The sequence below is a fragment of the Podarcis melisellensis genome (assembly GCF_964234715.1).
Source record: "Podarcis melisellensis genome assembly, chromosome: 10".
In the NCBI taxonomy this organism is placed as follows: Eukaryota; Metazoa; Chordata; class Lepidosauria; order Squamata; family Lacertidae; genus Podarcis; species Podarcis melisellensis.
The window spans coordinates 20,055,828-20,072,343 of record NC_138542.1 but is presented as its reverse complement, the minus strand read 5'-3'; the positions used below and the strand labels follow the sequence as shown (position 1 = coordinate 20,072,343).

The window sequence follows — 16,516 nt, the reverse complement described above, 5'->3', positions numbered from 1 at the left end:
GCATTTCCTGACCATTAGGTGTTAAGAGTGCACTGCTCTGTATTTTAATTCGGGATTTTTATTGTGATAATTCTATGATTCTATCAGTATGCATTTTGCTTTATTTGTATTTTGGCTTTGTTGCATTATGTTTTCTTATTTTGTGAAACACTTAGTCTTTTATATATTAAGCAGTCTGCAAATTAACCAGATCAATCAAAATATAACTATTGTGTACTCTTGTTCAGTTCAGAAAACAAAGATTCAAGCACTTTGCCCTCCTTTTATGGACTGGAAACAAAAGTGGCTCAGAGTTGTGTAAGACTGATTTCTTTGTGCCATTGATACATTCCGTTACACAGTCCAGAAAGTGAAACCGGATACTGTTTTTCTGAGCTGTAAACTTCTTTTAATAAATACAAGTCATTTTGTCAGTCTTGCGATGGTGGCAAACTGGACAAACTCTGGAGAGGATTTCTATCAATCTTTTGTGAAGTGAACGTTATCTATCAGAACACACATTTTAGTTTGATACATGTATGGAAGTGTCTAACATGATGACCAAACACTGCAACTTAGTGGAAGCATTTTTGCTCAGCTCTGCTGACAGAGTTCAGTGCCATTATATAAGAACAAAGAAGGTACTATTAAAATCTTACTTCAGGAAAGTTCCTGTGATTCCCATGTTTGGGAAAGATCCAAGCAGCCAATAACAAAATATTAATACATTTTACAAAGAGATTCATTCAAGAAGATTATAATAAGAAGAATATTAAAATCATGTCTTTGGCAACGTGAATTGTTGGGAAGGGGTGTAGTCAGATTTCTTGTTCTTAAAGAAAGAATTCTCTTTAATTCCCATTCCCTGTGGAATTGCAGCAGGGCAGCAGTTGCCACCAAGCAAAGCTGTGATAAAGGGGGCAGCTGCCTGTTCCTTCCATCTAGCTTCAGTGCAATGGGAGAGGCTGTTCCCTGCCAGGTAAATGCTTAGGAGGCTCCAGGAGCCAATCGGATGCAAGCAGAGGGGTGCAACCTCAGAGCGGACCTGAGTGAAGACTTCATCCCTCTAGTCTGCTCCCTACCTATATGAATCAGGCACACTGAGAAAGAAGCACCTCAGTCTCCACTGGATTCCCACCCTTCCACCCTTTGTTCTAGTGGCAGAATAAGTGGCCACATGATAAACAAGCTACGGAGATAATTGGTCACCATGTTCAGGGCCAGGGACAAGTTTTCCTTGAAGACTAATTGGGCCTACCTGAGAGCAATCTTCCCAACTTTTGGACAAATAAGGCACTGGGTTGAATCCTTAGTCCAGGCAGGCAGGGGTTGCCCCCACTGCTGCCCCACCATAATGGGGTATCCCTTTTAAAGGGACCTTGGCACCTCCTGCCAGTGGTCAGAGAGAGTTGCTCGGATGTTGTGCATGCCATATGGTGATGCCTTGCAATGGTCAACCCCTACTGTCCACCAGCCAGCAGGGAGGCTGGTTGATTTTCGGATACACACCCAATGTCTATGCCAAAACCTCCTCATATCTATAATCAATGAAAGTTGTGACCTTATTTGATTCCAATATTGGACACCCCTTCCCCATGGCTCCACTGTGCAGAGGCCCACAAATGAATTTTCTCTGTTCATCCAGTAGCCTCCAGTTCGAACTACCAATAAAGGCAGCCTAGCTGAGGAATACCCTTTAAGCCAAGCTTCCTGAAACTCGGCCCTCCAGATGTTTTTGGCCTACAACTCCCATAATCCCGAGCTAGCAGGCTCAGTGGTCAGGGGTGATGGGAATTGTAGCCTCAAAACATCTGGAGGGCCGAGTTTGAGGAAGACTGCTTTTGAGCCCTAGTCCTGCCCTAGCTAATATCCTAAGAAAGAAAGAGTCTCTGCAGCTGCTGCATACTTTTCTTGCAGCAGTGCTTCCTAGCTTTTCCTGGGAAGAGATGAGACTGCTCTCCCATCTTTTTTCCTTGGTCTCTGCCATCAGCTGCTTTTTTTTTTATTGCCGTGGGGTGAAAGTTATTGTGCATAACTTTATACTCACTTGACATTGACTTAATTTGATGAAGCTGTCACAACTGTAAGTTCTTATGATAATATTTAAAGTATGGAGCTTATGAAAGCAATCTTAAGATATCAGAAAGACAGCCATGATGGAAGAAGGAAGGTAGCAATTATTCGAAGCCTCTGAATTTAAAACTAAATACTGCAGGCAGCACAGATTTGGGTTTAATGTTCAGAAGAACATTCCAGCTACAAAACCAGCTGAACAAAGCTGTGACATTTCTACTACAGGCCTTAGAACTGATGTTAGTAAATTACTTGGGTTGCTGGTCATTGTTGTTGACATCCGTCAATGTCTCGAGAGGCAATGCCGTGCGCCTCCGTGGGTGAAGTCACACTGCTATGTTAACAGCACCAAAGTGACACAAACCTAGGGCACAAACCTGGACAATTTGTATGGAGGTCCTGGGCTGCTCATTCAACAAGACCCCCTCCCCACTCGCCCTTTTAATGTGGCCCAAAGAAAGCAGAGCAATACATCTGGCACCAGCTTGGCTGCAGGAGTGGCCGGAAGGAGGCACACAAAGCATCATTCAAACGTCTTAGGGACTCCATTTTGGATTTGTGTAGTGTATACTCCTTAGCCTTTTCTTCTCCCAAAGATATCCTGTGGGGCAGCGGAGCTTTAGGATCAGAGTCTTCCTTTTCCTAGATGGGCTGCTGGCCACTGTGTAAAATATAAGAACTGACAGCAGAACCCAGGGACTGGGAACAGTATCTAAAGGGCATTTTTTCACACATGTATAATTACTGTCATGCTTGGCTATGAATACAAAGTAGGCAGCCAGCAATGCACGAAAGGTTAAACAAAGAGAACTCAAAGTGAAAGGACTCTAATCAGCCTTTCAGTTTTCAAAACAGGCAAGGATCAGGGCAGCAGTTGTGTGAGGCACCTTTCTACCCTGTCAAAATATGTGCAACCCTCCCCCCATCCCCCAAATAATTTACTGAATTGCGTTTATATATAAATAACGTTTAGTTTTTGTTTTCCCGCAACCGTCACAGTAGCTAACCTCACAGTGGGATGATTTTAAAAATATTGTTTGGGCTCTGCTTTTATTTTATGCATCCTGGATTTATGCATAACATCACTGTTTACTTAAAAATTATATTTTGCAGGGAAAAAAACTGAATTGGAGCCTTTCATCTTGTTGAACCTATTGCCAAATGCAACAGACAAATATTACACGTATAATGGATCGTTGTCGACTCCACCCTGCTCAGAGACAGTTGAATGGATTATATTCAAAGACACTGTTAACATTTCAGAAAACCAGGTAACTTACATAATACATGTCAAAGAAATAATTATTTTAATCGCACACAAAAAAATATACACAACATTTTCACCGTAGTGGTGGCATCGAGTGCTGAAGTATGTATACACACATGACCCACTTTATGAACATTCACAAAGCAAAATTTCACTTATCCAAACACAAATAATTAGTACACAAACCTCATTATATGCTAAACTAAAACACGAAGGAGGGGGAAAGAACTATGAGAATGTAAATGCTGCCTTTTCAATATATGTTGCATGAGAGTTATGACCCAATCACAACAATGTGTACAATGCAAATACTGATTTTTCCATCACCCTAAAAGTGCCTTTTGTTAGTATAGTTTATGCAGAGCTGTTTCTAAAGAAAACTCCCTGTGTGACTGCATTTATTACATTTTTGCAGCTGTCAGTATTTTGCGATGTCCTTACCATGCAACAATCTGGTTACGTGATGCTGATGGACTACCTGCAGAACAATTTTAGAGAGCAACAGCATAAATTTTCCGGCCAGGTGTTTTCCTCATATACTGGAGAGGAAGTAATTCATGAAGCAGGTATGTCTTGCTAACTTGCGTACTTGACAGATATGACCATAATCTTAACCACAACAAATTGCTTCTATAAGAAATATATGGGCTCTGATTCAAATCCACACATGCACAAAACAGTCAGGAAATCGGTCATCATACCAATTAGCTGTTTGGCAGAGGGGAAAGAGTTGTGTGTGCTTTAAATTAAATCCAGACCCACCTGAACAGCTGTTCTTTGTGATTGTTTGCTTACAGAGTGGGACCGTATACATGCAGTCCTGGCAGCTATATTGGGGGTGGGGGGCAGGGCCTGCATGCACAGTGACAATTTTTATGCATTTTTTCAGTATGCGCATATTCCCCCCAGTTGGATTTGGTATCAAGCAACAACTGGGATTTTTTTTTTTTTAAAAAAGCCTTACTTTTTAAAATTCAGTACAACAATGAAATGGTCATATAGCTTCAGAGACGAGTGTGTAATAAAAGCTGTACAAGTTGCCAATTGTGTTCTTTGCCCTGAGAAAAGCACCTTTCCTGTTAAATCAAAGAAGATTTTACTGTTCATCGCTAATGTGCACTGAATGGCATATGTAATTTCCATTTCTGCAGTAATAAACCTGCAGGCTTTTGCAGGTTTTGGTATAAGCGAAGTCTTGTTTCTTATCTGTCATACCTATATTTTTTTCCTAACTGAATTTTTTAAAAAATGTTTTATTGTGGTTGTGGTTATAATTTATGTAACCTGTCGAGTGGGGCATAAGCCTCAGAAGCAGGGTAAAAAACCAACTTATAAATCATCGCTGTTGAGCCTTCGTGATTCCCTTTCCCATTTCAGAAACTTAGCTAAATGATTCCACCCAAAAGTCACAAAATATTGAAGGGCATCTCTTCTCTTTAACAGTTTAATCAGTTTAACAATAAGCTGGTGTTTTCATTGAGATAAATCACCAAGAAAAAAGTGAGCTATAAGTAGCTAGGATAAGGATGAGGTTGTACATAAAATAAAAATGTGTTAAGTTCTTTGAGTTCTGCATATTATAGCTCCATATAGAATTAGTGGGCATTGAAAAACACTGCTTTTATTTGTTAAATGCATACTTAAATTTTAATTATTATTTTTTTTGCATCAGAACACCAGTTGTGTCTGTTCCTTTTGTGCTCTGGGTCCTGATACTATGCTTTTTTTTCTTTTCTTTTTTGACCTTGTTCTTACTGCTAGAACAAGGGCTGCAGCTGTTTAGCTTCCCTCCTTAGTTTTGTCCCATGGCTGAACATCCATTGGGGGTTGCTGCTATCCCCTATTTTGTTCGTTGCCTTTTATCTCCAGCAGCTGTTTGGATTATTCTCCTTGGCCAGGTGGCATGCATTAAGCTAGAAAATAGGAAGATGACTGAGATGCATAAGAATCTTGAGGAACTGAGGAGGCATATCCATGTGGTTTAAGTCTAAGTACATACAAAGTTCCATCTCATCACAACTTGCCTTTTCACAGTAACCTCCTTGCAAAGATTCTCATGGGACCAAGCACTCACATACATCAGGTTCATGGGTCCAAACGAAAATGAATTTCGTCTTATTGGCACCCCTTTCTGCATGCAGGAGTTCCAGTGTTTACATGGAGTGGAAACAGGGCTCCATACAGGCCATTTTTCACTTGTCAAACAGCAACTTCAGGCTATATGTGCTTCATACTTTTCATTCCCAGCCTTCTTTATAAAGAGAAATCCTTGCGCCTCCATGTGTGGCAAGATTCATGCAGTTTTAGTTCCATTGCTTGTGCATCTCTCTTCAGCAGAGCATCTCTGAATTGCTTCAGACATTTGAAAGAACCATAGGTATAGGAAGCATGAGTCACCCTCAGTTTGTTGTTTGTTTTGTTTGTTTTTAGCTTCATTTTATCTACAATTTTTATTTTGCACTGCTTAAGTAGCTCTTTAATTGGCTTATAAATTTTACGAATAGAAATGTAGCAACATACAATGCTCTTCACTGATCACGCATATGTGCAGACTTCTCTCTGTATCCCCAAGAAGCTTGCATGGAGCTCCATGTGCAGATTGAACACTTTGGGTTGAAAGTATAGGGCTCAAAATCCAATATGCAATCCTAAACACACTTGTTAGGGAATAATCTCTGTTGTCCTCTTGTGAGATTTACATCTGAGAACACATGCCTAAAACTGCATTCATGGCCAATCCTGAATTTTGAGATTTGCCAACTATGTGAGAGCCAGTGTGGTGTAGTGGTTAAGAGCGGTGGACTCCGCTCCTCCACATGCAGCTGCTGGGTGACCTTGGGCCAGTCACACTTCTTTGAAGTCTCTCAGCCCCACTCACCTCACAGAGTGTTTGTTGTGGGGGAGGAAGGGAAAGGAGAATGTTAGCCGCTTTGAGACTCCTTCAGGTAGTGATAAAGCGGGATATCAAATCCAAACTCTTCTTTTATGTGTTGATCCATAATTTAAAATCTCCCCATAATTCATTTCTATGGGAAAGAGAGAGATGATAATTAAATATTAGAGTTTGGTGCCATGGGCATAGCCAGGATTTATTTTTTGTTGGGAGGACTGGCTTTGTGTTGGGGGGCCACAACTGAGATATCTGCAATGCAATTGGTCAGCCCGAATCAGCATAACAGTGGTGAGCTCCCTTTGCTTTGTCCCAGTTTCTGCCAACCTAGCAGTTCAAAAGCACACCAGTGCAAGTAGATAAATAGGTACTGCTGCGGCGGGAAGGTCAACGGAGTTTCCGTGCACTCTGGTTTCCATCACGGTGTTCCATTGTGCCAGAAGTAGTTTAGTCATGCTGGCCACATGACCCAGAAAGCTGTCTGTGGACAAACGGTCGCTTCCTCAGCCTGAAAGCGAGATGAGTGCTGCAACCCCATAGTCACCTTTGACTGGACTTAACCATCCAGGGGTCCTTTAGCTTTTTGTATCATACAAGTTTAATACTGGAAATGAATATTGAGCCTTGAGTGCCCTCTTGTGTTCAAGAGCCAAATTCTTAGATGATCTTTTACACACACACACACACACACACACACACACAAAAATCTTCCATTAATTGAAATCATTTTAATGAAAACTGACCATTCCAGTGGCTTATTAGGTGATGGATTTAATTACTGTCAGCCTTAAGGCCAGTGCCTATATCTGTGTGGCTGCATTTTAGCCACTTTAAATCCAGCCACACAGAAGTTGTTCCAAATGGCAGTGCACTAATACCTCCACAGACCTGTCTTTCTGCTTTGAAGTGACGAAAGCAATACACTCTGCAATGTAATCAATTAGATACCAACAGTTTCAACATGCATACCAGCCTCTATACAGACCCACGACGTGGCTGCTTGATAATATGACTCTCTAATAATATGACTCTATGATAATTTAGTGACTCTCTTGAGTTGGCTTTTAAGGTGAAGACAGACTTAACATCTGTTCTGTTTTTTAGAGATATGGGGCCACTTTCCTCCTTAGATTTCCTTTGGGGAAGATAAGATTCTAGCTCGTCATTGAAACAGAAGCAATCTCTGCCCCCTCCCAAAACACCTGTTCATCAAATTCAATGTCAGCAAAAGAGAAGTGAATGAGAAAAAAAGCTGCCATGATATTGAAGCCCTAGTCTGCATTGGTCAAAATGCATTTTTGTTGCATTGTCATTGCAGGGGCAAGGCTATGAGAGTGTGGCTATGGGGTTGTAATGAAGTCCACCTGCTCTTCAGAATTTACTGCTACAACCACTCCTGAGACAGCATCTGATTTAGGGGCCTATAGCCTGTTCTTTCAGTTGTGAAGCCAGGATGATGCTGGGCTCACCCTATAGCTGAGGAACATGTTGTGGGTTTCCTTTTATTTATGTTGCATATGTATCATGACTTTCTTTAACATGTAATAACATGGTTTTATTTGTGTCGTTTTCTTCTAAGTTTGCAGCTTAGAGCCAGAGAATGTTCAGGCTGATCCAAAGAACTACACCAGCCTTCTGGTTACCTGGGAGAGGCCACGAGTTGTATATGACACAATGATCGAGAGATTTGCTGTTTTTTATCAGGAGTTGGAAGGAGAAGACCAGACAAAGCATGAATTTCTAACAGATGGGTATCAGGACTTGGTAATTGACCACTGTTATTTATTTATTATTTGGTACAAAAACAAAGATGGTGATCCACTTACAAATCTAATGAGAACTCAGCATGCTGGTTGCCCTCTCTCAATGATAACTTTAATTACCCATGGTGATATTTATATAACTGGTACAATGCGCTTCTCACAGAGGGTAAGCTTATGGCCAATGACAGAGCCATCAGTCATATGTCTCCCCTATTCACATATAAAATTAGATGATGCTTTAACTATGAAAGGAACAGCTGGTAGTGGGGCACTGACCTCTCCTTGTCCCTCTAACCTCTCTATGTTTGCTCTGCTCCAGGCAACTTTATCTCAGCTCTGAGACTAGAAGCAAACTAATGAATTGAGAAAATCAGCCAGAACTGAAGGAATGGGTTTCTGTGCAGTCAGTCTGAAACGGGACCCAAAATCCACATTTTTCCTCCTCCAAGGGGGGCGGGGCGGGAAGTAAGATGTGCCTGATTTAGGATTTGACTTGTCTCCCTTACACATTCCTTTTACTGTTAAAGGAAGACCAATCTTCTCCCTACTTTCTACATGAATGGGGCAGGCACATCAAAAGAAACAAGCATCCATCACCATTGAGTCTGATTTTGAGGCTAAGCCATGTGAATTCATTTATTCTGTGTAACTTTGGGCAACAGCTTTGCCCATTGTCAGTTTTATCAGATGGGTATCAGTTCTGACCATTACATGCATGTGCATTACTTGAAAGAGAATGCTGCACCTGAAGAGTATTCCTTGTTATAGGGGTTATTAAGAGTTGGGAATGTAGTTAACATGCAGAAGCCTGAGGCAAGAAAAGAAGCAGGTGTGTTGAATGTGCATAATGTAGTTAATTGGCTTCTTTCCTTCCAGGGAGCCATTCTGAATAATCTGCTGCCTAATACAAGTTATGTTCTTCAAATAGTTGCCATTTGTGCTAATGGTCTCTATGGAAAACACAGCGATCAAGTGATTGTTGACATGCCTTTGGATGATCCAGGTAAGTGCACTTTTTCCTCTCTCTATGAAAACACACAAGAGTCTTATTTGCAAACCAGCTGAAAATGCAGTGCTATGGAATTTCAGTATCAATGGTTTTCATTTGACATTTCTGAGCTTCTCTGTTTCCTGACATTTCCTTAAGTGTAAACATTGGGTGTTCTGTTATTTCAGATTATGAACCATAATAATGGCAATGTTCCACAGCCACTTTGATTATGGTTTCTGCCTGCTGCTGCCTAAGTTATTTCAATGTAGTTTTATAAAACCTAGGTTCAAATGCCTACTTAACCATGACATAGCTGGACCATCTATTTCACATGGTCAAATAAACTGTCAGTTGCTAAATTGCTTGTATATTAAATAATAGTCCATGTACTAGTAAAAAGAAATTGCTGAATGTGATTTCCATTGATTTTGAAATCTTATTGCATGTTGCTGCTTTGAAATTCTACTTCAGTGCAAATGTGGTGATGGAATTCCCTTGCTTCTTAATGTTGGACAGCAAAATTCAAAAGAACTAACTATTATGTTTTATTTACTTCAAAGCTCTATTTTCACTCCTTTCTGTGGAATACACTATATTAGTGGTTTGGTTTATTTCTGTTGAACTACTCATCCTAACTTTAATCTCTGAATTCAGAATAGTTGAATAGTTACTGCAGCTTAAGAAAATTGCATTTTAAAATTATATAAAGATATAAATTTTCACCCTCATCCTTACATGAATAGTGCAAATTGAATAATACGCGATAATAATTTTTCATAGTCTAAGGCAACCTACCCAGAATGGCACAGAGAGTTATCAGGAGGGGTATAAGCTAATTCCTAAACAATTTTCTACAAGAGTCTCTGGACCAGAGGATACATGAACATCCTACCATTTCCCATGAGTCTGATATCTTGGGTTGTTTGAGGATGCTTGTACAGGCTTTAATTTTCCATATGCTTTTCGCTCTCCTAGGATACTTCTCAGCAGTTTCAAAGCATCAAATACCATAAATGAATTTAAATTCTGTGTTCGATCTGAGGTGGGAAGCAAGTCTTTCCCAGTAATTTGCCTTTCTTTTATCACCATTGTTTTATTGGCCTGGTAGAGTTGTTATGACAAAGTGTGAGGACTTGTGGAATATACTATTAAATCCCGAACATTTCTGCTCATAATGTAAATCTCATTAAGTGTATTAGGTGCTTACTCCCAGTTATGTGGGTATAGCAGGAGTGGGGAACCTTTGGCCCTCCAGATGGTTCTGAACTACAACTCAGATCAGCCCTACCAAGCATGACCAATGGCCAGGGATGATAGGAGTTGTAGTTCAGCAACATCTAAAAGGCCGAAGGCGTCCCACACCAAGGGTATAGGATTACAGTTTTGTTTATCTTGGGAGTACAATACAAACAATACGTATGAAGAAAATGGAGAAAGACAACTTAATCAAACCTTCAAAGAAGAGCAGTCTTCATTTGGTCCTCAAAAATAGCTCCATTTGTATTCTTACATCATTGAAGATTCCCTTCAATGATTCCTCTGTGAAATCGAGAACTGTTGAGCACACACATCCCCAGATTACAGACTGGAAGTTAAGTTAATACTAGTAATGACGAAGGGCTCGTCCTCACTTTCACTTAAATGCTATTTTTATCATATTGTGTACCAATTAGCTTCCCCAAATGTAATATCTTTTCTTGCTGGTCTGCTGCCACACCTTGCAAAACCCTGATCTTACCCGCTGAATTGGATCTTATCAGATTCCTGGAGAATCCAGAGGGAGATCTTGTTGTTGGCCACCAACAAAGAAGACTAGGCAAATTCATGGAGCTTAAGGCTATATGTAGCAAAGATCCATGATGTCTATGCTCTGTCTCCACAGCTTGAGGGAGAAATGCTTCTGAATACCAGTTCCTGAAAGCCCCAGGACAGCTCTTGTGCTCAGGTCCTGCTTACCAGTTTCCCACAGGCATCTGGTTGGCCACTGTGAGAACCGGTTGCTGATCTAGATGGTCAAGTGGCCTGATCTAGCAGACTCTTCTTTTGTTCTTAAGGTTATATTTCTCCCCTTGTAGAAAGGCATAAGAAGGCTCTGCTTCTCATGCACACACATGTTTTCTTTATCTACTGATCATGATTACGGAAAGCCAGGAAAAGGCCTTCGGTCTTTTGTTTCCCACCAACTTGTTAGAATACCATTTTATAGCACAGTCATAACTTGCAGATGTTTTCTTGGAATATGTTCAGATGATTGAAATTGCTCCAGGTTTTGATCTAATCCAAAAAAAAAGTTGGATTATTTGTTAAATTAGCTGTCTCCTCTTGATTACTCCCATTCTTAATTTCCTGCATGATTTCATTTGTTGTCTCCAGTTCCTCCTTTTCTACATGCCATGTTGAATATCCCTTAAATAGATTCATGGGCGTTTCTCTCTGGAATTGGCAGCCGATCACACCCTCAAGACAGTGCAAGTCTCTTTTTGAACCCTGGGCAGAGAGTGAAGCAGATGGTTCCTTTCCTTCTCAACCCCTCATACTGAATTGTCCCTATTCATCTCCCCCAAATCTTCAGAACATGCAAGACACAAATCCACACAGCAACACTGTGCTGGACTTCTGTCTCCAGACTGATTTTTCTCTGATTGCAGTGGAAAATTTATGACTTATTGAGTTCTTCAGTTGTATAGCGCAGGCATGTCTAACTCCAAAGAGACTGAGATCTACTCCCACTATAAAAAATCTGGTAGTGATCTATCCATTGGATTGACCAAAGTTGTTGACCTTTTTAGGGGCAGCCTTCACCATAGTTGTTGAGCTTTTTGGGGGAAGGGAGACCCAAAGTTGCTGAGCTTTTTTTGCAGAGGAAGAACCTAAGTTGTTGAGCTTTAGTATTATTATTATTTTGTGGGTGATCGGTCAGGACCACATGATCAACTGGGATCAACCAGGGATGCCCTGTGATCAATCGGTTGATCGTGATCAACCAGTTGAACATGCCTGGTATAGAGGATGGCATGGTAGGGCTGTGCTGCTAACTTGGTCCTTCTCCAACCAAGTTGCTATTGAATACAATAACAGAAAGGTTGAGGTTGCGGCAAGATCAGCACAGTGCAAATGCACAAGCAGGAGCCTCAGAAGAATCAGTGGTCTTACTTCCTTTTGTACTCTTGCTTGTTGCTTCATGCATTTGTTTTTAGGTGTAATCCCAGTTGCTTTGATCAACCTGGAGAGGAACTCTTTTTGTATAGCCTCCGGAATCTATCAAAACACAATAAGAGAATTGGGGGAAAGGTGCTAAAAGGATGTGGGAAAGGTTTGTCATCCCGACTCAAAAGATCTTATCTACATAAGAAGTAGAGCCATGATTTCCCAGCTTGGAGTACAGAGGGCTAGGGGTATCAGTGGCTTCTAAGAATTGATGGTTGTGGTGCCAGGTTGTTCACAGGAGATGTTCTGGAGGTTGTTCTCCAGGTTGTTCTGGAGATGATGCAGCACAAAGAGATTAGGAAGCTCCCTGTCTGGTTCAGGGGATGAAACAGATGAAGGAAAGGAGATTCCATCAGTGCCGATTTGATAGATACTTAAAAAGCTACAGAAAGCCACATGCTTCTTAGTTACTGTGCTTGCCATAGAGTAGCAATACATGCCATTTTTCCTGAAGTGAACACATTGTCACGGTCCGGTTTACGGGTGATCGAAGTCCCAGCTGAGGACGTCAGGACTGGGGGCAAGATGGCGGGATGGGAGCAGGAACAAGAGTCCAGAAACCAGAGGTCCGAGGGTCGAAAAGCAAGGAGTCATGAAGCCGAGGTCCGAGGATCAGGAAACAAGAAGCCAAACGTGGCAAGGCAGGAAACGTGTTGCTGTGGCAAAGAGCCGAAGGGAAATGGTGACCTTATATCCCTTCCTGGCTCTTGCCACCAGGTGCAGTGAGTTATCAAATGGCCTCACCTGTGCCTTGCCTCTCCAGAACAAACTCAGGAAGGCCCCAGTCCTGCGAAGCCCTACTGGTCACAGGGCCTGGCTCCTGCACGCACCCCTGACACACATTTTGTTGAAATCTGCCTCTAAAATGTAAATTGAAGTTTTGTTGATTTATTATTGTTGTTGTCATAGGATTTCATTTACCAGTATGGTATTTAATCATCCATTCATACAGTTCTAACTCCCTGAACTATTAGACATAAGTTCAAGCATTGCACAAAAAGGGGGGGGGAGAATGGGAAATTGAAATGGGGGAAGGTGGAAATCCAAGCCCAAATTCATTTTAACTGTTATAACAATCATGCTTTTCTGCAATGGAAATGAACATTGTTCAAAAAGTATACTGAAATGCTATATAATATATTTTGGACCTGCAGTATAAAATATTGTAAATGGATATATATTTAAAAAAATCATTACAAACAATTGAGAAGCCAGGGAATGTCATCATTATTTTATCCCTAGCCTCCTAATCTCCGGAAACTACCAGGTAAGACCATTTTTAAATATTTGATGCCTCTCAATCTATAGCTGCTTCTGCTTCCCTGTTACTTCTTTACATATAAATCATTTGGGTCAATTTTGATTAGGGCCATGGTAGTGATAAAGTGTGGGTTGGGCTGCAACATTTTCCCCATCATCACCATCATTTGTTGTAAACTGTTTATTAAGAAAAAATCCCACCTTTCCATTTCCCCCTCCACCAGTATTTTTATTTAATTGTTGTTCATTTAAATACAAGAACAGCATATAATTACAGTAACTTGTCCAGTGGTACATTCTTATTAAATTTCATAGGCCGCTTAAGTAGTACACAAGCAATACGCTTGCTTATGTATTATCAATTCAAGTAGCCTCTCCGCAGAGATTCTTGTGTTGAGGGTGGAATAAAAGTATCTTCTGTCTTGTTTGGTGTGTTTTTTTTTTAAGCGGGCAATCATCTTGAAATAAAATATGGAAAGCAACAAACAAAGAATGAAAGAAATTTAGAGACGGGAGCAGCACAGATTTTTTTAGTAAAAAAACTTGCAAATTCACTATGGATAAAAATAAGCTGAATTTGGCAGGTGGGTTGTCTGCCATAAAAGGCATTTGTAATATGATGAAAGGACATCAGAGGTGCAAAGCATGTCCATTTCTTGGGTTTAAGAGATGCATGCACACACAGAGATCTGCAATTAACCACAAGGGATGGGGGTTTCCATATTGTAGCTGTCTCCCCCCGGCCCACCTTCCTTGGCTGGAAGTGGCAGGAGATTTAATCAAGGAAGCAACATGGGAAATATGATTAAACCCACCTTCTGCTAGTGCTGTAGCCATGCACACACAGCTAATAAAACACACGCAGTCACATAGCTGCTTTTAAACAAAGAAAAACGACATCCAACATTATCTAGTTTGACGCTTACAGTGTAGTAGCATAGACAACTGAAAAATTTACAGTATTTGTGCTCCAACATTGAACCACAAATTGTTTTTTGTTTTTTAGAAGGGACATGGGTGGCACTGTGGTCTAAACCACTGAGCCTCTTGGGCTTGCAGATCAGAAGGTGGGCAGTTCGAATCCCTGTGACAGGGTGAGCTCCTATTACTCTGTCCCAGCTCCTGCCAACCTAGCAGTTTGAAAGCACGCCAGTGCAAGTACCGTATTTTTCGCTCTATAACACGCACCTGACCATAACACGCACATCGTTTTTAGAGGAGGAAAACAAGGGAAAAAACATTCTGAATGAAACAGTGGCTGTATCATTTTTGTGCTTCATGCTGTGGCCACAGACATGTGATCTGATGGTGAATTTGGGGTGACCCAATGCAAAGATCCTGAGGATCCATGTAGATCCATGCTTTTTAACCACTTTTTTGCACCATTGCAGCCCCAGGCAACAGTGGGTGCGTGATTTTGGGGGGGCAGGCTGTAGCCATGGACATGCTATGTGATCTCATGGTGAATTTGGGGTGACCCAATGCAAAGATCCTGAGGATCCATGCTTTTTAACCACATTTTAAGTGGGGAGGGAAGGAAAAACACAGAACGGACAAGGAGCACGAGAGGGGTGTGCAGAGAAGCAGCTGGCTAAGAATGCAGGAGAGGGGTATAACGCCAAGGAGGAAAGGAAGGCAAAAGTTTTCCCTCACCTATCCATCCAAGCCAGCCAGCTCGCTCTCTCTCTCTCTCTCTCTCTCTCTCCCTCCCTCCCTCCCTCCTGCATGTTTTCAGCAGCACTCTGTTTTCCCCTCTCCTTGCCTGGAGGGGAGGGGCTTTCCCTGCTCTTTGTTCCGTTTGAGCAAACACAGCAAGGAAACAGAGGAGGGTGGGCAGTAAGACCCTGAGGCAGAATGCAGGAAAGCAGCTGCTTCCTCTTTTCAGGTTTCCCTTCTCCGACACGCGGTTTGATTTTTGCCTCATTTTTCGGCTCCAGGGATCACACATTCGCTCTATAACACGCACAGACATTTCCCCTTCCCTTTTAGAAGAAAAAAACTGCGTGTTATAGAGGGAAAAATATGGTAGCTAAATAGGTACTGCTGCGGCAGGAGTTTCTGTGCACTCTGGTTTCCGTCACGGTGTTCCATTGTGCCAGAAGTAGTTTAGTCATGCTAGCCACATGACCCGGAAAGCTGTCTGTGGACAAATGTTGGCTCCCTTGGCCTGAAAGCGAGATAAGCTCCGCAACCCCATAGTCACCTTTGACTGGACTTAACCATCCAGGGGTCCTTTACCCTTTTACCTTACAAATTGCTGTTATATCTGCTTCCTACACCCATCCCCTGTCACAACAAGGTTTGCAAAAGTTGGAGGAGGGGGTTGAGAATGCTGATCATAGGGGTTTCTTGTAAAGAAAATATCTCTTTCCGGTCCATCAGTTGTTATTTCATCCCTGAATATATGAGTGATGTTTGTTTCAGGTTCAAATACTAGGTTATATAGTGCATATTTTTGTTTTATAGAAATTGAATTTCCCGAATTGACTGAAACTGAAGATTATGAGGTATTGTATTGTCTCGTACTTCACTTGCCCAATGACTGCCATACTTACGCTCCTAGAGTTTAGTGGAATATCCATTGTGGTCTAGGGTGGCCAGATTCAAAAGAGGACAGGACACTAGCTAGAGGAGAAATTTTCAGCAGGTGTTTTGTGTATTGGGTTGATTCACCTACATCTAGGCCAAATTTGTATAAGCATTCTCACTGTTGGCTTTATGGTTCTTCCTGAAAAACCATGTGTTATGAGTGCTTTTTGCTAGACTAGGGAAAGTATGGCTCAGGAGAATGCTTTATCTCTCTTAATCTGGCCCTTCTAAGCAACTTCAGCTATGAACAAATGCTGTGTTGCTTGACTATGCATTCAACAATGATATTTTGTGCCCGAAACAATTGTCGTTGTGAAAATTAAGTCATAATTTACTTATTCTAAACTTGTTAAGTATAGTTTGAGATGACTATCTTCATTTTAAATAATGCCAAATGCCTAAACTGGAAGTTACTTCACAATTTTTAAGATAAAAAATACATATGATTGTTGTTCTCTCCCCTACAGTTGAGTTAGATTCTATGTATGATATTTAAG

General features: G+C 41.2%; 1 protein-coding gene across 6 annotated transcripts in view; it reads left to right on the top strand.

The window, feature by feature from the left end:
- PTPRZ1 (protein tyrosine phosphatase receptor type Z1) overlaps positions 1-16,516 on the top strand; it is a 120,772-nt gene that overhangs the window by 62,620 nt on the left and 41,636 nt on the right. For all 6 annotated transcript variants that reach the window (XM_081928818.1, XM_081928817.1, XM_081928816.1 and 3 more), the window contains exons 7-11: positions 3,166-3,323; positions 3,735-3,885; positions 7,789-7,973; positions 8,849-8,975; positions 15,897-15,937. In XM_081928818.1, the coding sequence (XP_081784944.1) occupies positions 3,166-3,323; positions 3,735-3,885; positions 7,789-7,973; positions 8,849-8,975; positions 15,897-15,937 (662 nt within the window). The remainder of the gene's footprint in view (positions 1-3,165; positions 3,324-3,734; positions 3,886-7,788; positions 7,974-8,848; positions 8,976-15,896; positions 15,938-16,516) is intronic.